Source organism: Brachyhypopomus gauderio, chromosome 21 (assembly GCF_052324685.1).
Source record: "Brachyhypopomus gauderio isolate BG-103 chromosome 21, BGAUD_0.2, whole genome shotgun sequence".
Classification (NCBI taxonomy): domain Eukaryota; kingdom Metazoa; phylum Chordata; class Actinopteri; order Gymnotiformes; family Hypopomidae; genus Brachyhypopomus; species Brachyhypopomus gauderio.
Genome location: NC_135231.1, coordinates 9,780,830 through 9,802,628, shown reverse-complemented (window position 1 = coordinate 9,802,628; position 21,799 = coordinate 9,780,830). Strand labels below are relative to the sequence as shown.

The 21,799-nt window shown below is 43.1% G+C and overlaps 1 protein-coding gene across 1 annotated transcript; it reads right to left on the bottom strand.

The window, feature by feature from the left end:
- Positions 1-1,008: 1,008 nt before the first annotated feature.
- Positions 1,009-21,566, bottom strand: jph2 (junctophilin 2). The gene is made up of 6 exons (XM_076983633.1): positions 20,712-21,566; positions 15,311-16,127; positions 7,473-7,591; positions 4,451-5,691; positions 3,054-3,149; positions 1,009-2,935 (listed from the first exon to the last, which is right to left on the bottom strand). Exons 1-5 carry the CDS (start codon positions 21,088-21,090, stop codon positions 3,069-3,071), a joined length of 2,637 nt encoding a protein of 878 aa, XP_076839748.1. The 5' UTR covers positions 21,091-21,566; the 3' UTR covers positions 1,009-2,935; positions 3,054-3,068.
- Between the last annotated feature and the right edge of the window lie 233 nt (positions 21,567-21,799).

Genomic DNA, 21,799 nt, shown 5'->3' with positions numbered 1-21,799 from the left:
ATTTGTCACTCTAGAGAACACGTCCAGTGGCAGCGTGCTTTTACACCACTGCATCCAACACTTTGCATTGCACTTGGTGATGTATGGCTTGGATTCAGCTGCTCGACCATGGAAACCCATTCCATGAAGCTCTCTGTGCACTGTTCTTGAGCTAATCTGAAGGCCACATGAAGTTTGGATGTCTGTAGTGATGGACTGCAGAAAGTTGGCGACCTCTTTGCACTATGTGCTTCACGATAGCTGTTCGCACGATCCGCTGATCCCACTCAGCCATTATACGTGCCCTACCATTTCATGGCAGAGTTTCTATTGTTCCCAAACACTTCTATTTTCTTATAATACAGCTGACAGTTGGCTGTGGAATATTTAGATGCGAGGAAATTTCACAATTGGATTTGTTGCACAGGTGGCATCCTATCACAGTTCCACACTGGCATTCACCGAGCTCCTGAGAGCGACCCATTCTTTCACAAATGTTTGTAAAAACAGTGCATGCCTAGGTGCTTAATTTTATACACTGTGGCCATGGAAGTGATTGGAACACCTGATTCCGATAATTTGGATGGGTGAGCGAATAGTTTTGGCAATATAGTGTATCTGAGATCCAACCACGTTGTAGCGAACAGAAACGGCCTGTTTTAATTGGTTAAAATACAGTTCTATAATTTGACAGCTGTCTGGGTTTACCAATTCAGCGCCCAAGCTGCTCTGACCAAACATTGGGGAAGTGAAATGTAGGCTAGACGAAGTTGTGGAATGAAAAGCACGAAGACAGACCACTTCACTGGCTTAATCTAAAATTGGGTCTGCTATTCAGATCCCGTCATGCTAGCAGACAGGTGCCATTTTGTTCCTCCTTCTGGATAAGGAACAAGACATTACACTTGCATTGGTCAAGCTTTCATTGTAGCTGACCAGGTGTTTGGTGATGTAGTTTACATAATCTTGCAGTGTAGCTGGTATGCAGTAAGCTTGGACAAAATCAGAGATGAAGCATTTTAGAGAAGGTTCAACTGTTGATGGTTTTTATTTGTATTGGTGCCTATGGACTAGAGTTTTTATTTAAACAAAATGCAGTAAAATTTGGTGCTTCGAATGCCATGACTTAAGGTAAAAAGACAGTTATAGACTAATAACTTGGATGAGAAAATGTAAAACAATACTGACCATGTTTGAGCCATAAAATGCCAGTCTGAATATCCTTAAGTCACAAGATGGTAACTTTAGTCAGTGAAAGCATGATTCAATGTGTGTCCATATCAAAAACAATCCCATAAATAAATAGATATCTCTTTGACTTATACCAAAAACTTTAGATGTTACTGCAATAAGAAGAAATCGTATTATGGTCTTGGCAAAAATCACATTGTTGAACAATGCCATTGAAAAGTACACCTGTGAAAGCTACAGTAGTAGGGTAATATTTCATATGGGTAATAGGGATTCACAGAGAAGGGTTAGATGAATACATTAGAATCCATAATTACTACTTGGGTCAAAATAAAATCCCGATAGCTTTCCTTTCTCTCAGAAAAACATTTCGCCAGCGACTATAAATATTTTAAACACCTTCTAATATAAGACATGGAGTTCCATTATATACCAATTTCTCAATTTTGCAATTGCAATTTTAAGAGTTTTAAGTTATTCTAAAGGGTTAATGAAAACCAAAATATATGTTGGCAATATTTCATGAACTCCTGATTTTGAGAGTACACACAAATTGTCTTGCATTATAGAAATGTAAATACATTTTATGCACAGAAGTGTATTCATGCATTAAAAACAGTTTTGTTGAATTGATTTGATTTGAATTGATTGGACTTCTAATGTAAACACACTTCAATATATTAACCGTAGTTCTAACTAACTAAGCATTTATATGGCAAGCACAAAGTAAAAAGTTTGCAATCACAAACCACAGTACATTCACAGTACATTCCTATCAATGAATAACATTTTCATTCAAATCTTGCAGGCATTGCAACTCTATTTGAAGTGAGATGCTTTTATATTTTATGCAGAAAGAAAAGCCCTACATTTTCTGAACAGCATAAACCATCCGGCACTTACAGATCTCCAACCTTCTGTATTTGAAGTGGATTTTGTGACATTTAGACAAGATCTCCATTATACTCTCCCGTGGCTTTTGGAAAGGTGTGAGTGTGTATGTTTCACGTGTTCCTGATACTGCAGTCTTATTGCTAGGATTATTTGTATTGTTACTGATGAGGTCAAGCACTTCGAATCAAAACAACACCTGGTCTCTGTTTGATCTCTGCTGATTAAACAGAAGGCCACATTGTTGTCAGCGGATATTTTAAGACATGTTATTTTATGTGTGTATTATCACACACTACTGAAGCTGAATGTGTCAGGCAAAATGAAACCACAAGTTAATTTTCTTTGTCAATTAATAGATTGTTCATCCTGTGATCTCATTTAAGTCAGTGAAGAAATCAGAGTATGCTGAAAACGTAATGACAGTGTGGATCAATTTATTCTCAAAAGATGGGTAATCAAAGACAAATAACAAGTCCTGTACCGGTGAGCGTGACATCAATGCTTGACTGGCATACAATGTATTCGTAGCCCTATTAAGAAACAAGTGATTGTCTTTTGGTTTGTGTCAGCACATTAACTGGACTGAACTTGGCCCAGTTCACTGCAGGTGTATCTTTTTCAAAAGCAGCAAATACAGACCAGGCAAATGCTTTCTCTCACTGAATGAAACTCTCTCCAGCATTCAGACATTGAAACACTTTCATTGAATGATCTCCTTCAGGCCAGCTATAGACATTAATGGCCTTTCAAATAGCTCGAGAGAGGCTTATTGAGCCCAGGCATCAAATCAGGCCTCAAGGGGAGCAGACGCCATCTTTCACGGCCAACCTCTCTTCTTCCTTTGATCTAGAAGGTCTAGAAATGTGCCACTCTACCACAAAACAACAAATTACACTTAATTAATCGTGTCTTCTTCGATGTATAATTATAGAACCATATTGTATTAATTGATTATACCAATACCAGCACACAGACATAAAGTTGCTTACCTCAGGTGGTCTTTCTCAGGACAAGATGTGGACAAAGACAATCGCCAGGCCGATATTCAGCAGAATGACCATGCAGATCATAACAGTGTTTGGCCCCTAAAACAACAACAGCAGCATAAAAACACGCTCTGAAGCATGAAAAACAACATGCACTTGAATTTAAACTCCTGAATGTTTCCTCAGTAGGACAGACCGTGCTTCTCATTTTCTCTCAATGGTGTATATTGTCTTTCTGATGTTATTAACACATCTTGGTAACACTGGCTAGCACTCATCTAAACTACTTGGTTACACTTTTTTTCTTTCTTCCATATTCACAATTTGACAATAGCGAGTCCCAGTGCCGATTCACCACCAGAGTCCTAGATTTGATCCCAGAATGCCTTGGGAAAGGCCCATAACCCCTACTACCCCAGGCAACAATGAGCGGCACCTCCCACTGGAGCTTTTAACCAGGGTGCGAATTATACAATGATAATTGGGGGGGTCAAGTTTTTTTCAGGGTGTAAATGAAAACCAGTACAGCGCAAGCGCGTGCTTCAGTAAACTGAAGTCTTACCATCCTTACAATGTCTTGCTTTCTTACTGTAATGTCTACAGCACGTAAATGATAAATCCATTACATCACCTGACCGATAATGAGTCAGGCAGGCAAACGCGAATGGCTATTAACACGGAATGGTATGATCCACTTTAGGGGTGCTTGAAATCGTATCAGAATATTCTTCCAGCCATAGACACTGCATTTTTTTGTAGTATTTAACATTATATGTGAGAAGTACATTTAAATGTTTTGACCCCCCCCAAATTATTGGTTTTGCCCCTTTAGGGGGGTTGATGCCTTAAACGGGGGGGGTCTGACCCCCCCAATCCCCCCCGTAATTCGAACCCTGCTTTTAACGGTAGCAAAATGACACATTTCCACGGTGTGATAAATAAAGTGTAATTAGCCAAGGACGACCTCTTGAAACCGAGATCACACTTCTGTTCTGTGTTCCTCTGGAAATGAGAAATGACTGTGCTTGTGAGAATGCAAGACGCCCGAGCATGGAGAGCTTGGTTGGAAAGGTAATCATCCAAGCCCTGCGCAGTAATAAAGGTGTAAGAGCCGGACCCACGAAGGGGCTGAGAGAGCAGAGGCCGCTTTGTTTACAATGTAAATGGCCGTGAAAAATGCTGAATATTATTGTTATGATGTCAAACTGAATGCACTGCGATATGTAGGTAATGTGAGAATGATCTGGAACATTTTGTTGAAATTTGGGCCACTATATGATAGATATTTTGCAGCTATTGAAGTATAAATGTAATATTATAATGTACAAATAATATAATCTTTAATATAATCTATAAACATTATAGGACAATGTGTGAGTATTTGAATTAGCTGGTGTTACCTCTTCTTGTTGTCTTGACCCAGTCACCTCACTGGGGCCTTTGACTGCAGACCTTTGCCTCAGCTCAGCTTTGGACTCCACTTTGGGAGATGGCTTAGCAACAGCTTTGGTTTCTGGTTTAGGCACAGGCGTGGGTTCAAGCTTAGCCACAGATTTGGGAGCTGGGCTAGGTTCTCGTTTAGGAGCCGGGGTAGTTTCCCATCTCGTTCTTGGACTTGGGCTAGGTTCTCGTCTTCTAGATGGGCTAGGTTCTCGTCTTACTTCCAGACTTGGTTCTTGTCTAGCAGCAGGGCTAGGTTCTCGTCTTCTAGCTGGGCTAGGTTCTCGTCTTCTAGCGGGGCTAGGTTCTCGTCTTCTAGCTGGGCTAGGTTCTCGTCTTACTGCCAGACTCTGTTCTTGTCTAGCGCCAGGGCTAGGTTCTCGTCTTCTGGCTGGGCTTGGTTCTTGACTTCTACCTGGGCTAGGTTCCCGAACCACAGCCAGGCTAGGTTCTTGCCTTCGGACTGGGCTAGGTTCTCTGTTCGGTAGAGGCTTAGCTTCTGCTTTGCTAGTTGCTTTCCTCTCCTCCTTGGCCTCCAGTTTGCTCTGTGACGTCAAGGCAGGGTCCTCGGGCATCGGCTCGTTGATCTTGGCTTTCTCCTCGGAGGCTTTGGGCTCCAGGGACATCGCTTTGACGGACTCGGTAGAGGCAGGAGGTGGGGCCTCTTCTTCATCAGTGGAGGAGGTGAAGCTGGTCCTTACTGGAGCCGTGGTGGCTGGGGCGCCCACTGCTGATTTGGGCTCAGCGTCCATCTTCTGCAGGGCCTTGATCTCCAGGTCGGAGCCCTGCTGGGCTCTGGCGTTCAGGCGGGTGCTTGGGGACTGCGACGGGCCTTTGCCACTGGTAGCCACAGGCTCCTCTTGGGCTGGAGACAGAAGTGGGGCAGGGGCGGAGGACGGGGTGGCAGGTCGGCTGCTGGGCCTGCTCCCAGGCCGGCTACCTCCACCGCTGCCCCGGCTGCCCCTGTCCCCGTTCCAGCTGCCAGGACTAAGAAAGTTGGGGTCAGGGGTGGCGGGGGCGGCTAGCCCGGGCGAGGGAGTGCGCGCTGGACTGATGTTTGACTTCAGGTTCTCCATCTCGTTCCTGAAGGGGCTCTCCGGAGGGGTCTCCTTCACCAGCAGCGACTCGTGTATGCCTGTTTCGGCATTCTCGTTGCTCTCTGCGATTTCTTGTAGAGCTCGTTTTTTCATGTACTCCGGTCCTAAGACGGCACAGATCGACACTGTGAACATTCTTTATAATGCATAATTTCTAAATGTATCATCATTCTTGTGTTTTGCTTTACTATAAAACGTTTTATGGTGGTTTGGAATTGGGTTTGGTTTCCCCCCAATTTTTTCTTTTATTTATTCTATTTGCAGCATTGCTAATGTGAAGAAACCCAAAGAAGATCACAAGATCCACATTTAAGATCAGCTGACACTGTAGATACTTTTAAAAAACAGCTAAAGACTTTCCTTTTTACGCAGGCGTTTAGTTAGTGGTGGAGGTTGCAGCCGTTGACCTTGTACACTGTATTTTATTTCTGTTTTATAGTGTGTGTTTTTGTGTCTTTGATTTATTTTATTTTATTTTCCGTTGTAAAGCACTTTGTGGCTTGTGCCTGTGAAAAGTGCTATATAAATGTATTTTACTTACTTACTTTTTACTATTATCATTAGAGAAAATGCAAATTGCAACAGAAATTCATATGTGATATAATTTAGGTGGACAAACACTGCTGTTTCTGTCAGGGTTACTCATGTCCACAGTGTCTGTGTCTCACTCCCTTTCATGTGTCCCTTGACAGAAAACCTGAATAAGTCAACACAATAAATACAACAACCATCTAAAGAACATACAAACACAGTTATTATTCGTAGGACTTGGTTTTACAGTATATAACTGGTCTACAGTATATATATACCTTGTCTGTGACACAGAAATACAACTTCGTGGCAGTTGAACAGCAGAGTTTGGGGCTGGTTGATAACCCACTCTGGCCCTGAGCACTGAGTTAAAGAGCATTACAGCAATATAAACACTGAAGTGGTGACACAATTACACTTCTCAAATGAGACATCGGCATGAGAAGCTCAGCATGAAATCAATGTGACAAACCATCACGTAATGCCACATTACATATTACACGTCTAACTAAAATATAATCAAAATACAGGAGATCCAAGAGAAAACCTCTTAGTAACATTAGACACTTAAAAAAAATTCTAACTGGGAATGTCACGTAACTAGATGAACCCACACGTTTTGTGTTTAATCAGTGTGATGCATGTGGGGCTTGATCATCTCCGGAAACCGCCTCAAAGTCACAATGTATAATTTGTCTCAAAATGAAGCTGTGAAGATGAAGAATGAAAATCTGAGCTGTGTTCCCGAGCTAGACTGTCTGGAGAACTGCTCATGAGGTCCCCACTATAGCAGATATGCAATCCTTCATCGCCCTTCATCGGCCTTTTTTTTAGACTCTTAAAGGTGACACTGCTAAGTTGAACTTGAACCCGGGATTAGCATACGTACTGCACATGCTCCGTAAACATATGCTGTTTCTACTGAGATGGCCATTTGGCCAACAGAAGAACTAAACTTCTGCTCTCTCAGAGCTTCCAGTGCTTGGTACAGAAGTTAGAACATACTTGCGGTGCTTTACAACGAGGTCCCAGAGGAACATGTCTCCTTGTACTGAAAATGTGCAAGGACAATAAAGTGCTACTCTAAATAATACTGGGGAAATTTTAATACAGTTAAGCATTTTTAATAACCTAACAGCCGGAGTGGCTAATCGGGAGATTCGGGAGGATTCCCGATGGGCCGGCTCATGTCAATCTCTAGTTTGAGCCGATTGGGATGGAAAAATAATTTTGGGCCGGATTTGCGCATGAAACTCCCGGCCTGAAAAAGTGGCCCACTCCGGCCATGTAACCTAATGTATGGTTATCACTGCTGCCTGGAAGACCTTCATAACCTCTGAGCTCGTAAGCGTACCTGGCTGATAGAATGAAGGCGAGAGTTCTCTGGCCACCACTCGTGCAATGCTGGACTCGTTGTTAGATGCCTGGGCGGCTTGTTCTGCTGCCTCTGCTTTACTCCTGGCATGGGCGGTTCTGTGGACGAAATAGTCCCAATCAATTATTTTACCAAGAAGGAACAAACACATTTTCACAGTCCATTCCAGCGGAAAAAGTGAGATAAGGTCATAGCTAAACAGTATAATCTTGACGGAGGAGACTTGCAGGACAAGGTTGGTTCGTTGTACTGATACATATCAGTCCCTGTGTTATATGAGACCAGCAGAAAATGTTTTTTCATTAGAAAGGCATGCTGTAAGCAAGCAGTGCAATTAAAACGTATGCTTCACGGTCTCAACAGCAGTGTTTAATTCTGTTGTTTTGTGACAACATAGTAACCAATGAACAAACATTTTGTGGAACACGAATAAAGTGAGATTCAAAATAGTGCGACTCCAAATATCCTGTATGCTCAGGGGGAAAACAGACCTATAAATGTAATCTGACATGGCAGTAATTCAAGATCCTGCCACAAAAGGAAAGCTCTGTTTATCCTGGTGTATTATCTGGCTGCCTGTTCATTCTGTGGTTCACTGCAAATTTAGGATATTAGTTTAGCAGTAAGGCATGTTGTACATAAGAAAACAAAATTCTATGCTTCTGTATACTTTGAAATAATTCGTAATGAATTATGATTCCTAATGAATTTGCAAGCCTGCCTGTTTAAAGGATTCTTGCTGATCTTACGTGCACATCTCATGAGATGCTTGGATTCAGCTCATTCGGTTAAGCATGTCATGCATGTGGGGGGGACCAACATTTGATTGACAGCAGTAAACCCCACCTTATGTATGATTAGGTGATTTGCAGCAGAACATGACTGACATGTACTGGAACTAAGATCTTCTCCAAATGTTAGAGTATCTCTACTTAAACAGCATTACCAAATGCATTTTGTGTGCACCCCCCATTAATAATTCCCTAACGTACCTGTCAAAAGGTTTTGAGGACAAAGCATTAAAAGTTCCAACACATCCACTATTTTGTTTTTTACTGGGACACAGATTATTCTTAAAGGCCATTCATGTTATCTCCATCTCATATGGCCTTAGCATTCCAAGACATTCCCTTCACTTTATTTGGAAGATGCAGTTGTCTGCTCTATTTAAACACAATACCCCTCAACACTAAAGAATCCCTCCCTATACTGTGTTCAGGTAGTAATGGAAACCTGGAAAATCCCCAAAACAGAGAACAGTTCAAGGCGCCTGTCGTGCCGTGTGAGTTCAGGCCGTCTGAGGGTTGAAGGTCAGATGTGTGACGAGGGTCGTGTAGCGGAGGATTATTATTAGCAGTTGAGGGTGTACTCTTCATCGTGCTGGGTAGAACTAAATTATTTTAACACCCAGCTCCTGACAATGACCGAGGTTGCCTGGGGTAAGAGAACCTCCCTGTAGCCTTGGGGAGTCGAGACTGGGGGGCTGATTATCTGTGCCACATGTCTGTTTGTGGCTGTGCATTACAATCTTGCACAGAGCATGTAGTCACAGAAAAGCGATAAAATAAAAGGACTGCAGTAAAAGTTATTCTATACTGCATTTATTCAGATTAAAACCTGATTTATTTGTGACAAGACAGTAAAGAAAATAGTTTAAATGAAAACCTTTACATTTTCTTCAGGTCAAATGCATTATTTCCTTTTAGTGCAGTGCTATTAACCAAAAACAGTGTTGTAGTGTTTCACTTGAGAAGGCGTCCTTGTACATAAATGAGTTTGAATCTTGCAGATTGTGATTACTGTGGCAATACTTCACATGCTGTAACGTTACCCAGGAGCTGAAAATAGAGTGGTCCACTTTAAGACAGTGTTTAGAAGGCCCTTCCCAATGGAAGCGTTTGAAGGGTGCAGACCTCTCTATAGTGCATCTCAGATCTACACCTGTCCACAACCAATCAGCAAAGCTCTAAGCTCCCACTGCGGTTGCTTAGCTTGGAGCTGACTGATGCTATGATACAGCTGACTCCTGTTACAGGAAAAATGGTCATTGCGATTACCAGTCATTAAGAAAATCTTAAAGACCAGGTTTCTCTTGCTGGGTTTATATACACAGTGTGATTCTTATATTTCAATATTTGTTAAATTTCTCACTGCAGTTAATTCTGATGTTTCTGAAAACATTTTCCAAACGTACAGGCATAAACAACGTTCTAGTTTCTACCTTGTATTTGATGTTACAAATATTACACTGCTCTCACAGAGGGAGTTTGACTCACATTTTAAGATTGCATGAAATGTGTAGTTCATGTTAGCAGCATCAAAGTTAGCTTCTGGAAGCAAACCCCCATTTTTTTCCCATTACACCTCCATGTTGGAGATGGTTTGAGCAGAGGAATGCTCTAGAGGGGGAATATGAGAGCCTGTTCTCCAGCTCTCTTAGATGCAAGGGGATTTTCTGTAGTGGAGCACAGACATCTCTCTGCAGTCAGTCAGCACAGATTTAATTCCCCCAGCAGGACCACTTAGCATGGCATAGAAGTCACTGATACCGTGATACTGCTGGCTGCTACTACAGGAGAAATGCTTCTGATCACCACTGTGCTGCCTAAGGTTTAAACCATTACAGAACACAGTCAGATAAGCCTGTGACAGCATCTCATTGTCACACAGAGACATTACCAAGCTTCAGTGGTTCATTCATCATTTACATTTTCAGTATAATGTTCGTAACCACTTTCATGTCAAACATTAACAAACAAAACTCACTTTGTATTCTTGGATAGGATGAATGTAATGAATGGAGTAAAACTAGAAGGTCCTTGGGGCTGTTTTGTCCATGGCCGATTTATCACGATGTAAAGTAGTGGATGGAGAAATGTTGGATAGTAAACACTTTTTACAGACCGGCTGCAGCCAGCCAGCAGGTATGTTTAGGCGTGTGGGGAGGGTGAAGCCAGGTGGTAAAATCCCCACCAAACAGCAGAACTACCAAATTATTAAACCTGCAAACCGAATCACTGCAGATGGTAAGCCAGTTTTCAGTATTGCTGCTCAGATGTCTCAGAATGAGAGCACTTCTAAAACATGTAGTGGGAACATTTTTCAAGTTCTCTGTTAGTCAAAGGAATTGCGACTCCTCTGATAAATCCTTAATGGGACCTTCAAGCCCTTCACCCAGAGATATCATATTGATGTCTGTTGAAAGCTCATGGAAAAGACTAACACAGTAATTCAGTGAGACCAAATTTCTAATGGACTTTAAATTTATGAAATGTGGCACTTGTTGCACACTTTCTCATCTTCTGCTTGGTCAGTGTAATCTTTCAGCACAGTCTTTATGATGTCACTCCAGAGAAGAATGGCCTTTATGATGTCACTGGAGACAGGAACGGTCTTTATGATGTCACCTGCTTTCTGAGAGGCTTCCAGCACACCACTGCAACACATTTATGAAGCCTTTGTTGTTTATATGAAACTCTCCCAAACACTTGTTAGCATAACGCCTTTTAGACACTCAAATGAGGGCAAATAGTAAACCATAACCACTTTATTACAGTCTGTGCTAATTGACTACTGACTTTTCATTGACTCATTGTCTATTCATTGACTACTCGTAGGAGAGTATGTTCTATGCTGCTTGCTTCAGGAGAAACATTGTAGTTCTAAAATTGGATTCTTACACAAGCGTCAAGTCATGTATAATGCCATATCCTTGAATAAAGAGCTTGTAGTCATGTTAAATATTGCTGGGTAGTATCAGAATACACTAGAGCATTCTTTATGCCAGTAAATAATGTTATGAGAAGTTGGGCTGGCACAGAGAGAGAGAGAGACTCCAGATAAAGGCTAGGTGTTGTACATGTATACACTGCAAGTGGTGTCACTTATTTGAAGGCAGAGTAATATTTATATCTGCTGAAAGATCTGACACCACTGCTGACGCAAGGGTTCACATAGCTCTCCGTGTGTGTGGCTTTAACCTGGACCATGGCAACAGGAGTCTCACCTATCCAACTCACTCAGGGTTAAACTCCTACAGACACACTTCTTCAGTTGTTTCTAAAGAACCCCTGGGATGTCTGTCATTACATTTGCACCAATGCTATGAGCTGTGAAAGAATGATGCATTGAGTGCTCTTTTCTGTCCAGTACACTTTAATTTAAATCCAGTTAAATCACAAGTGCTTATCTTTTCTTTTTCCAGAAACAAAGCAAAGAGGAAAACTTGTGAATGAAACCATCGTATATCCTGTTTAGCATTTAGAACATACATTTAGAGTCATAATAAATCAATGACTGAAAAATGCTAGCAATCTGTACGAGTGCTTCACTAGTTCCTAATCAACAATTCTTAACCGGGAGCACAGTGTGACTACACTGGCACTCTAGAATGGAGCATCGCAGCTCATTGTGAGCGTCTGGGAGCTGTGAGCTATCAGCTGTTGCATTCCCCTGCAATTGTGATACAGCAACAGTGCCTGTCCATATTTAGGCAGGCCCCTCTGCTGACACCAGGGGCCGCATGCGTCATTTGCACCCAGCACCGTGGCCTCTGAGGAGCCTTGTGCAGGCCCCGCTCAAAATACACCGTCCCGGCCTGGGGCCCTGCTCGTCAGCTGGGGACTTTATTTTTGACCTCATTGTAATGGTGGCCTGTGTAACTAGCTGAGTAGGAAGTACCCTCAGGTATAAGATAAGGGTTCGCTCGGTTCAAACATAAACATAGCTGCCACTGGGGCAGGGGGCGGAGCCACAGGAGCAGGGGGTGGGGCCACCACGTGGCCAGTGCTCATTATGAGCCTCCTACCAAGCCACAGCGGATGTTTGTCCCTGACTGACTGACACTGAGCGATTGTGATTGGTTGGCAAAATGCCACATGACTGAGTGATCACATCACTCTAATGTTAAAATGTTTTACATCCAGCTTGGCATCAAAATCACAGAGTGTACACACAGTCTCTACAGGTTATGGGTGAAATGGATAGAAAATACAAATTGAAGCCTTTGAGAATGCTCCACCCCCTCCGAGCTGAACGTGTAGCTCCACCCCTGGTTCAAATTAATAACACTTAATATAATTTATAAACAAATACCTGTGAATGGAATGTGCACACACAATATAATATCTCTCTTAAGACCAGGCATTTCTCATGCCTGAGATATATGGAGAGGGAGGTGGGTAGTGGGTTGTGTAGTTGCCATTAAAACAGTTTGAGGGGGTGGAGGAATGCTAATCTAAACATCAGTGTGCCTCATTGGCTAATCTAAATACTGTGGCAGGAGAGTTCAGCCATTTAGATTTCAGCTTTAAAGTTTATTGCCACAGCAACAAAGCAATAAACTCAACTATATTGGATATTACCCCAGAGTGTTTTTTTTTTGTGATTGTGTGAGATTTGACTGGTTGGCCATTAGACTGTGAGACCTGTTCAGATGTGGCAGACTCGAAGGGTGTGATTTAAACGTAGAGCCTCATACAATATGCTGCAGTGTGCCAATATACTTATCAGACACAGAAACCCTTTTGGTGCTGTTATTAACGTAATTCTGAAAATTGTAAATTGCTGGATGTTGTCACATTCCCAGAGGGTTTTCCAGATTATGTGACTATTATAAGAATGGGAGCAGTTTCTTTCCAAATGTTTAGCAAAGGAAAGTCTGTATGGAGTACAAATATTCTTTAAAAAATGAGTACACGCACACTAAAAAACATCTACTTGATGTACTTTCTAATCCTCTTTCAAATCTCAAGTAGAGCAGTACAAAGGAACCAGTGTCTTTGTCAAGGACATCAAGGCAAAAAATAAGCTAACAAATGTCCCATATCTCTGTGCTGCTCTAGTTGTGATTCAGAAGACTAGAAATAAGAAAAAAAACACACCTGGTGTTCTGTCCCTTCTTAATTAAATCAAAGCTAAGAAAGCCAAACCACTGGGATATACAGTATCACATTATCATCCAAATGTCTCCTGTGATTACACACATGGTGTCAGTCTGTTCTTGCCATGTGCTGATAAACAATAGGACATTTGAGAGAGACAGCGAGAGTGAGATAGAGAGAGACAGACAGAGAGACAGAGACAGAGAGAGAGAGAGAGAGAGAGAGAGAGAGAGAGAGAGAGAGAGAGAGAGAGAGAGAGAGAGAGAGAGAGAAAACAGCCCCCAGGTGAATCAGGGACCACCTCGACGTGATATGTCTGCCTCCTGAACGCCTCACTCCATCCCAGGCTCTTAGAACATCTTCATGGGACTTTAGTGCCTGGGCCCTTTCCACAGACAGGCTTGTGTGAGCAGAAACCCACCAACATTCATAAATCTGCTTGTCTCACAGGTAAAATGTTTATATTCCCCTGCGCCACTGACAGGCTCTGTAGCTCATCACTGCGATGCTTACTGTTATAAACAGTGGGCTCCGGTCAGGTGCTGTGTCTTTGATTAAATCTTCCCTCCTTGTAAGGAGATGCGCAAACCACAGCAAAACAGTCCTGCCCTTGCTGAGTTACACTTACACTTCCCTAGATCTAGATAGGAACTGTGGTGCAAAGGTACACGAAAGGAGTACATCAATTGTTAGGAACAGTGTTGCCAACAAGAAAAATAGATAAACACTGAGAAATAACACCAAAAACCAGTTTCTGCTCTCAACCTCTCCTCATTTTCAATGTGTAGCCTAAGTAGCAAGAATCAGACCTTAGTTTGTTGATCTTACAAAGTTGATTTATGAAAAACTCCTACTTTGGCCCAGTTTCAACATTATAATCAGTCAATGCAAATCAACCAACTTATTAATCATCTTATATGAAATTACTCATGCCTCTAAAATGGTTAGATAATCTTAAAGGGGGTAGCTAGCCGTCTTGATGCTAACAGCTAACAGTGAAATGCTAATTAGGCCTGCTCGCTTTTGTACATTTGTTGGGTTGTAAGTCATAACTACACCTTTAATAAGTTAAAGGCTTACGACCACATGGCAATGCAAGTATGGATGAAGCAGACAGTCTGACTCGGTGTCCCAGCACAGCAAAGCAGACATGTTGTAAGCTAACACCGAACACCGTGGCACACCAGAGCAAATAGAACCTGAGCAGTAACTTCTGGGCTTCCTGTCATTTCTAGGGCAGGTCAAAATAAAGAGCTTGTGACTAAAGAGAGAGAGAGCAAAAGGGTCCTTGTGTTCTGCTGCTGCCTAAATGTTAATGAGTGTAATGCCCTTAACCAGTGACTGTGGCAAGGAACGGTGTGGCATTAAGGTGAGACCTGGATTCAACTGTGATGTCATTCGTTTGTTTGTGTGTTTGTGTTGGAGGAATCTAAGGTTACTTAACAGACAGTGCTAGAGCGGAGACTCACACCCAAAGCACAGAATATATGTGGTGGTTAAAAATCAGGTGGTAAAACACGAAACAGTGGCACTTTTGCTAGGGCAATAACCCTTACTGTGACATATAGTAGTATATCACGTTTAGGCACTTCTACAAAGCTACATTTGCGCCCTAAACCCTTCATGAAGTCTGGAAGTCCTGAAGTTGCTGTCTCATAACTATGAAGATGGAAAAGTTCCAGTGGTATAAGAGATTATTAAATGTCCCAACATTATAGATCATTTTGAAGATCCACAGCACTTAATCGTCCCTTCCACAAGCAAAGGGCCCAATCTGACTCTGCCCATGCGGGCCTCGATAATTAGCCGACAAGCTGAACGAGATCAATTTAAACAGTGAACTAACTAAACAGTGTACTGCAATTATTGACCTTGGCCTTCTATATAACAGAATTCTACTGCATCCACTGGACCAGAGAGATGTGCACGACTGACCTGGAGCCAGCGATCTCTGCTTTCTGTTTGGCGATGGCGGCGGCCCTCTGCGCTCCCTCCACACCCCTCTCCACCTTCTGCTTGGTCTTGGCCCCTTTCAGCTGGATCATCTTCTTCTTCACCACCTTCACCAGGACGTTGTGCTGGTACTTGCCCTCCTCCTTGCCGCCCTCGGCGAAGGTGGTGCAGCCGTAGCCGTGCCGCTGGTTGTCCAGCCACTCGCCCTCGTACTTGAGTCCGCTGGAGCGCTCGCTGACGCCGTAGCCCGACCGCTTGTCGTTCTTCCACTCGCCCAGGTACACCTCGGTGGTGGTGGCATCGATGTCAGCCTCGGGCGGAGGGAAGGCGTGGCCCTCGCCCTCTCCCTCGCTCTCGCCCAGGCTGGCCATGGAGTTGGCGTCGCTGGTGGCCGAGCTGAGCGCCGACTCGCTACGCAGGAAACTGAGGCGGCTCCTCTGGCTGGACAGCGAGGCCCGCGAGTCCGAGCGGGTCAGCTTGCCGAGCAGCGAGCCCCTCCGGAACAGGCCCTTCTTCTTCGGCTTCAGCAGCTCGGGGTCGGCGTGCAGCGTGAGGGCGAAGCCACCGCGACTCGGCCCCACCAGTGCCGACGGCGCCGGCGAGTCCGAGCCCCCTCCCGCGGCGGCCACGGTCGGGGGGGCGTCCTGCTGGGGCAGTGCGCCGTTGCCGTGGTCGCTGCGGAGGGACGCCAGCGAGTTGCGCAGGGGGGATCGCACCACCGCCGCCATGCCGTAGGGGACGCTCTGACGCACCCCGTAACCGTGTCGCATCCCTCCGGTGAACTGGCCCTGGAAGGTGCCTGCGGAGTCAGGGACGGGTCAACATTCAGCATCGGTAAGGTTAACCCGGCAGTGTAATCCCAGAATAACGTGCTATTGCGCGAGCGGTGTGTGTTCCCTGCTCTACACAAACACCCAACCCTCAACACTGCAGCATTTGAATACAGCAGCAGCTCAAGTTCTTATCTTGGTAACTGCTTAAAAAAAAACGAGCCCATTTCGTGAAGTGTTTGACCAAGTAAACTCAAACTAAAATGTTCTCTCACCCTTGAAACAATTGAGAACGTCGCCACTCTAAATGCCTGTGGGCGTCACTACAGTCTCAGGTACCAAAGCTACCTCTGGCATATCAAGTAAACCTGCAACTTTCACATTTGCATCCTGCATCCATGAAAATGCACACATCGAAAAAAACAAAAGCGGTGCATAAGCTAGCAAAGCACAGCTCGTGTTCATCCACACCCATCACCTGCTCTCCTCAGCCACGCCCACGATAGCCAGGTGTGCTTCTGTGGAGCCATAGGCCATGTGTGGCTGTGTATGAAAGTGTCTCCTGGCTGAGGGACAGTGTGAGTTCAGGGACTCAGGGACAGAGTGAATCGTGCAGGGTGGGGAGGCCCTTTCTCTGTCTTCTTATAGACAGTGTATGGCTGAATGTGATGACTCAACTACACTGTAAAAAAAAACAGTTTTTTTACAGGTTTTTCCCAATAAATTTTACAGTTTTTTCCTGTATTTTAAAATGACAGGGAAAGTGTATTACAATTACCAGAACAAACTGTTTATTTAAAAATGTCATGTGATTTAACAAGAAAAATCTGTATAAATTAAATACATTATAAATCTGTTTTTTAACAATTCTTAGATAATAATTTTAACTAAACAAACTGTAAAAAGAAAGTAATATTGATTAATCTTAATGAGACAAAGTAATAGAATCTTCTGGAATTAATTTCAAGGAAATATTACAAGACAACATTGATGCATGTTTTAATTTAAGTTTTGACATGTTAAATATGTGATTTTCATGTTATAAAAGTGAGTAAAAAGTAAAATGTTCTTGACTGTGATTTATTTTTATATTTATAACATACATAAAGAGTTAAGGCGTTCCAGATCCATCTCATTTTCAATCCACTATTAAATATGCACTGTATCTGTATCACTGTATCTACACTGTAAACCCGGATTAGGTTTTAATAAATTATTTTAGTAATCATTAATTATTATTTCATGTTTCATAAAAAATATTGCCATTACTAAATAAAACTAGTTGTTATCATTATTGAGCTGAAATAGGCATTGCAATGATCATGTTAAGTAAAGATAACTGAATATGTTAAGTTTATGATTGGTAGGGGTGGGGCCTGTTTGAATCGGACCACTGCACAGTGTGCATGAAGAGTTGTTCTGGTTGTGCATATTGTTTGAAGAACCTTTCGTTATCACCCCGCTGCAGCCCAAATGCATGAGTTTTGAAATCAGTGTTTCTTCAAATGAGTATTTGCAACGTCAGCTTTCAGTGCATGTAACTTATTTAGTTAACGCGTAATATATTCTTATCGGTTCATATAGTGCTAGAACATGTGTCTGGCATTCCTGTCCGATCATAGTTTAACTATAACCGTAGCGTTGAAATGTGTGTTCTGACGGTTCGGAGTTTATGGCTCATTTTAACTATTAATGTTATATATATTTTTATATTGAAGCGTCGGTCCAATGGGGGACGGCTGTAACGTGGCTCGCGCCACGGAGCGAGGAGACGGACACAATCGCTGAGAAGAGCGAGATTTATTGCAGGGCATTCCACAATCGTCATCGTAGTGGCAGGCAGGGGTCATAACAGGAGAGCCATCAAGGTTGGACAGGTACAGGGGCATAACGACACGGAAAGCAACAAACGACAGCAGGGCAACACGAAACTGAGAAACACATAAACGGTCAGACATCCAAAACAACCGACAACCAGACTGGGGAAATACAGGGACTATATGAACACTGAACTAAACTAGGAACAGGTGGGGACGATTATGACAGGGGCGTGGCGGACAATCAGGGAATCTCAGAGACAACGAGCGGGGCAGGGTGCAGGCACGGAACACAGACACGAGGGAACCCAGAGTGGCAGCCACGAGAGGGGGCGTTGCCCTACGTGACAACGGCGCTACTTCCCATGAGTCTCTGCGACTCCGGTATCGTTATCTGTTAATGTGATGTCTATGCATGTGTTGATTAATTGTGTACTTGATTATGTGCATTACTTGGTTTAAGTCCCCCTTCATCAATTTATGTAGTTGTACTGTGTGAATTATTCTATGCCATGTTTGTGTAGTGTTGTCGTGTTATTGCCGTTCTCTCATGTTTTGTGTCTAAATTAAGTCTCTTCTGCGTGATCGTGGGGTCTGGCGTGATTATGTTGTTGAGGCAGTTTGAATTTAAAAAGCCTTGTGCTGCGGTGGATCTGTTTGCTACCTCTCCTTCCTACACCACACTGCAATATTGTTATAATTGAATGTGAACTAGAGTAAAGACCACATTCAATTTTAGGAATATTTCCTTTAAAATGACAGTGTTGCATGTTAAGTGTTATAATCACCGTTTTTTTACAGTTTATGTATGTTTTTTAATTTACAGTACTTATCTGTTTTTTTACATAAACTGTAAAAAAACTGTAATTTTCTGGAAACGGGGGCGCCAGAAAATTGCCGTTTTTTTACAGTTTATGTATGTTTTTAAATTTACAGTACTTATCTGTTTTTTTACAGTAATTTTCTGGCGCCCCCATTTCCAGAAAATTACCGTTTTTTTACACTTTTTTTTTTTACAGTGTACCAGTAACTATAGGCTCACACACATTTTAGCCAGAAGTGAGTAGCAACATGTTAAACAAACTCAACGTATACATGTAGACTGGTTATATCTGTAAGGGAAAATTCTCTGTTTATAAATCATGACTTATTGTGGATCGTGGCTTTCAGAAGGGCTCACATTTTGGGGATACTGGTGCCTAACTATTACATTGTGAAAAGGAAAAAAATTTGCTGTTTGATTAGCTATTTTGAATTTGTTATATTGTGATTGTGTTGATAGTTTAGTATTAAACAGCTATAATACAGCAATCTGTGTCTCTAGTAACAAGCTGTAGTGCATTATGAAGAGAAACAACTAGAGCAGGGGTGCTCATTACGTCGATCGCGATCGAAGGAAGCGTCGGTCGATCGCGAAGGAATGTGCGTAGATCGCGTCACATAAAATAGTAGTAGATGAATCGCACATCTGCACTGACGGTTGTATTTTGATTGACATTCACGGTAGCCAATCTGCAATCCACTCAACAAATTACGTTCGCCACCCCCCCCCCCCCCCCCCCCCCCCGCTCAACATATTACGTTCGCCGCCACCCCCCCCCCCCCCGCTCAACAAATTACGTTCGCCGCCACCCCGGTAGATCTTTCTGACTGGGTCATCTTATAAGTAGCCCGCAAGCTGAAAACTGTGGGCACCCCTGAACTAGAGCAACAAACATGTGTTACTGTAGCGTGTGTGTATATAAAAAAAAACGTGTAAAAACGTGTTTGTATTTGCCAAACAAGCACCTGTGTGGATAGAGACACTGCTACAGTCACCATGCACCATACACAGCATTACTGCCTCAGGCCCTTTACAGTGATTTCTGCATGAGAGCAGTGTAGACGTGCATTATGTGTTTCTTAAATCAACACTGGTCTTGAGACTATGTGGTGATTATACTTTTCAAATGATCATTATAACAAATGTATTACAAATATAATATTAAACTTTTCAAAATTCAAGTATGCAGTGACACAGTGTAATACAGAAGTTTTTATTGGGGTTTTAGCCTTGTAGGCCTATATCAAATAAATATCATATCAAATCTGATCCATGAATGTCTCGTTAACGTTTCTTGGCCCTGGTAATCTCACGTGACTTTTTGTGAAATGGAACCAGTTTCCATGTTTTGTTTCACGTGGCATTTCACTGGTTTTCTGCCAGTCATATGGTGGACCACATGGCTGAGTACATCACGGTGAGGTTTCCTGTGCCAGCCAGTGAGGAACAGACACACAGCTCAATTTAAGCTTTCACACTGCTTTAATTTTTAAAGATACGTGTAATATAATATATAGTTAATATCAGGGAACAATACACAGTGGAATTTTACTTCCACACCCAGAGATTTTGGAGCACAGGGAGGACATAATTCCTGACACCCTTAATTTCCAAACCTGTTCCCCTTTTCTTTGGCACGTGCTCCCTAGCAATGGGCGGTTAACCAACAGGCCATCTGTGGGGACTGGACTTGTGTGGTTATTAGATGTGCAAATGGGTTTCTGTCAGAGAGTCTACTTGGTTTCCTTGGTTACTACACAGTCTCCTTTCAGGACTGAAGATCAGTCATCTTTTTTAAACCTTAGTGGTGTGCGTAATGTGACCTGCGTCTTAGGCTCTCTGGGGCCTCCGCGTTATGTTACAGAAAAGTCGCGTCTTTAAATGTCAAGTCGCAATGTAAGTCCTCATGGTGTCCTGCAAGACAGGGCAGACGCAGTAAGGTAATTTTATAAAAGCCCCACATTCACCCCTACCTCCATCAGCGTAGGTCTCGGTTCCGTACCCGTCCTGCAGCCCGTTATTCCAGGTTCCCTCGTATTTCGCCCCGCTCCCCGAACTAATACGCGTGCCATATCTCCCTTTAAAACCATGAGTCCATTCTCCTTTGTAGATCCAATGGCCCTTGGTCTCGATCCCCAAACCATGGCGCTTTCCTTGGGACCAATATCCTTCGTATGTGTTCCCACTCGGCCAAGTGTAGACTCCTACCACCTCGAACCCGTAATTCCAGGAGCCGGAGAACTCTCCCTGGCCTTTGGGTCCGGTGCAGATGCCGTGTCCGTGGGCTTTGCCACCCTCCCACCCTCCACAGTACGCGCCGCCGTCATCGAACTCAAAGCGCCCACCGCTCATCCTCCTGGAATAAAGTGATTTAAACCCCTTATTCTAACTAACTAGCAGGACCCTGCCACGCACTTCTGCAAAACTGCCGCTTCCGTTAAATTATTAAAACTTGTGTGAGAATATTCGTAAAGTGTAAATCCGTTTCTTTTCAACTTCTGTCATTTTTGGTCAAATTTAGTCGAACTCGCGCATCACTTGTTGACATTTCCTGCAGCTCGTCCAGATTCTTCTGCTTTTATAATCCGTTAGTAAAGTCGTGTGATCAACTTCTTTCAGCGGCTTTTTCGGTATAGTGGATGAATTGACTAGGGAGAGGGAGGTTTACTTTCTTTGGTTACATGGTTTTCAAGTGATCACTTTTTTTTGCAGAACTTCCGAGCCAGTGAGCTTTCATGGCTCTGAAGGTGGCCGGACGAACCCTCTCCCTGCGTCTCTCCCTGCGTCTATCTCCCCGGGCTTGGCGTAGCTGCTGCTGGGTATGCGTTTGCACTCCCAACAAGGCTACCAGATCCCAACCATGTTCCAAAAATACGACCCAATCCTTGTCCTGCCACAAGGCGCTTTAAAAGCCTGCCAGACCTGCAGTTGAGGGCATGCGAGCATGTGTCCATATCAGGGTTAGTTAAATCTGTGTCAAGATGACCGTGTATTTAAAACAAAAAAGTTGTATTTTTTAATTTCAGGAACATGGATTTGCATTCTGGTCTGGATGTATAGT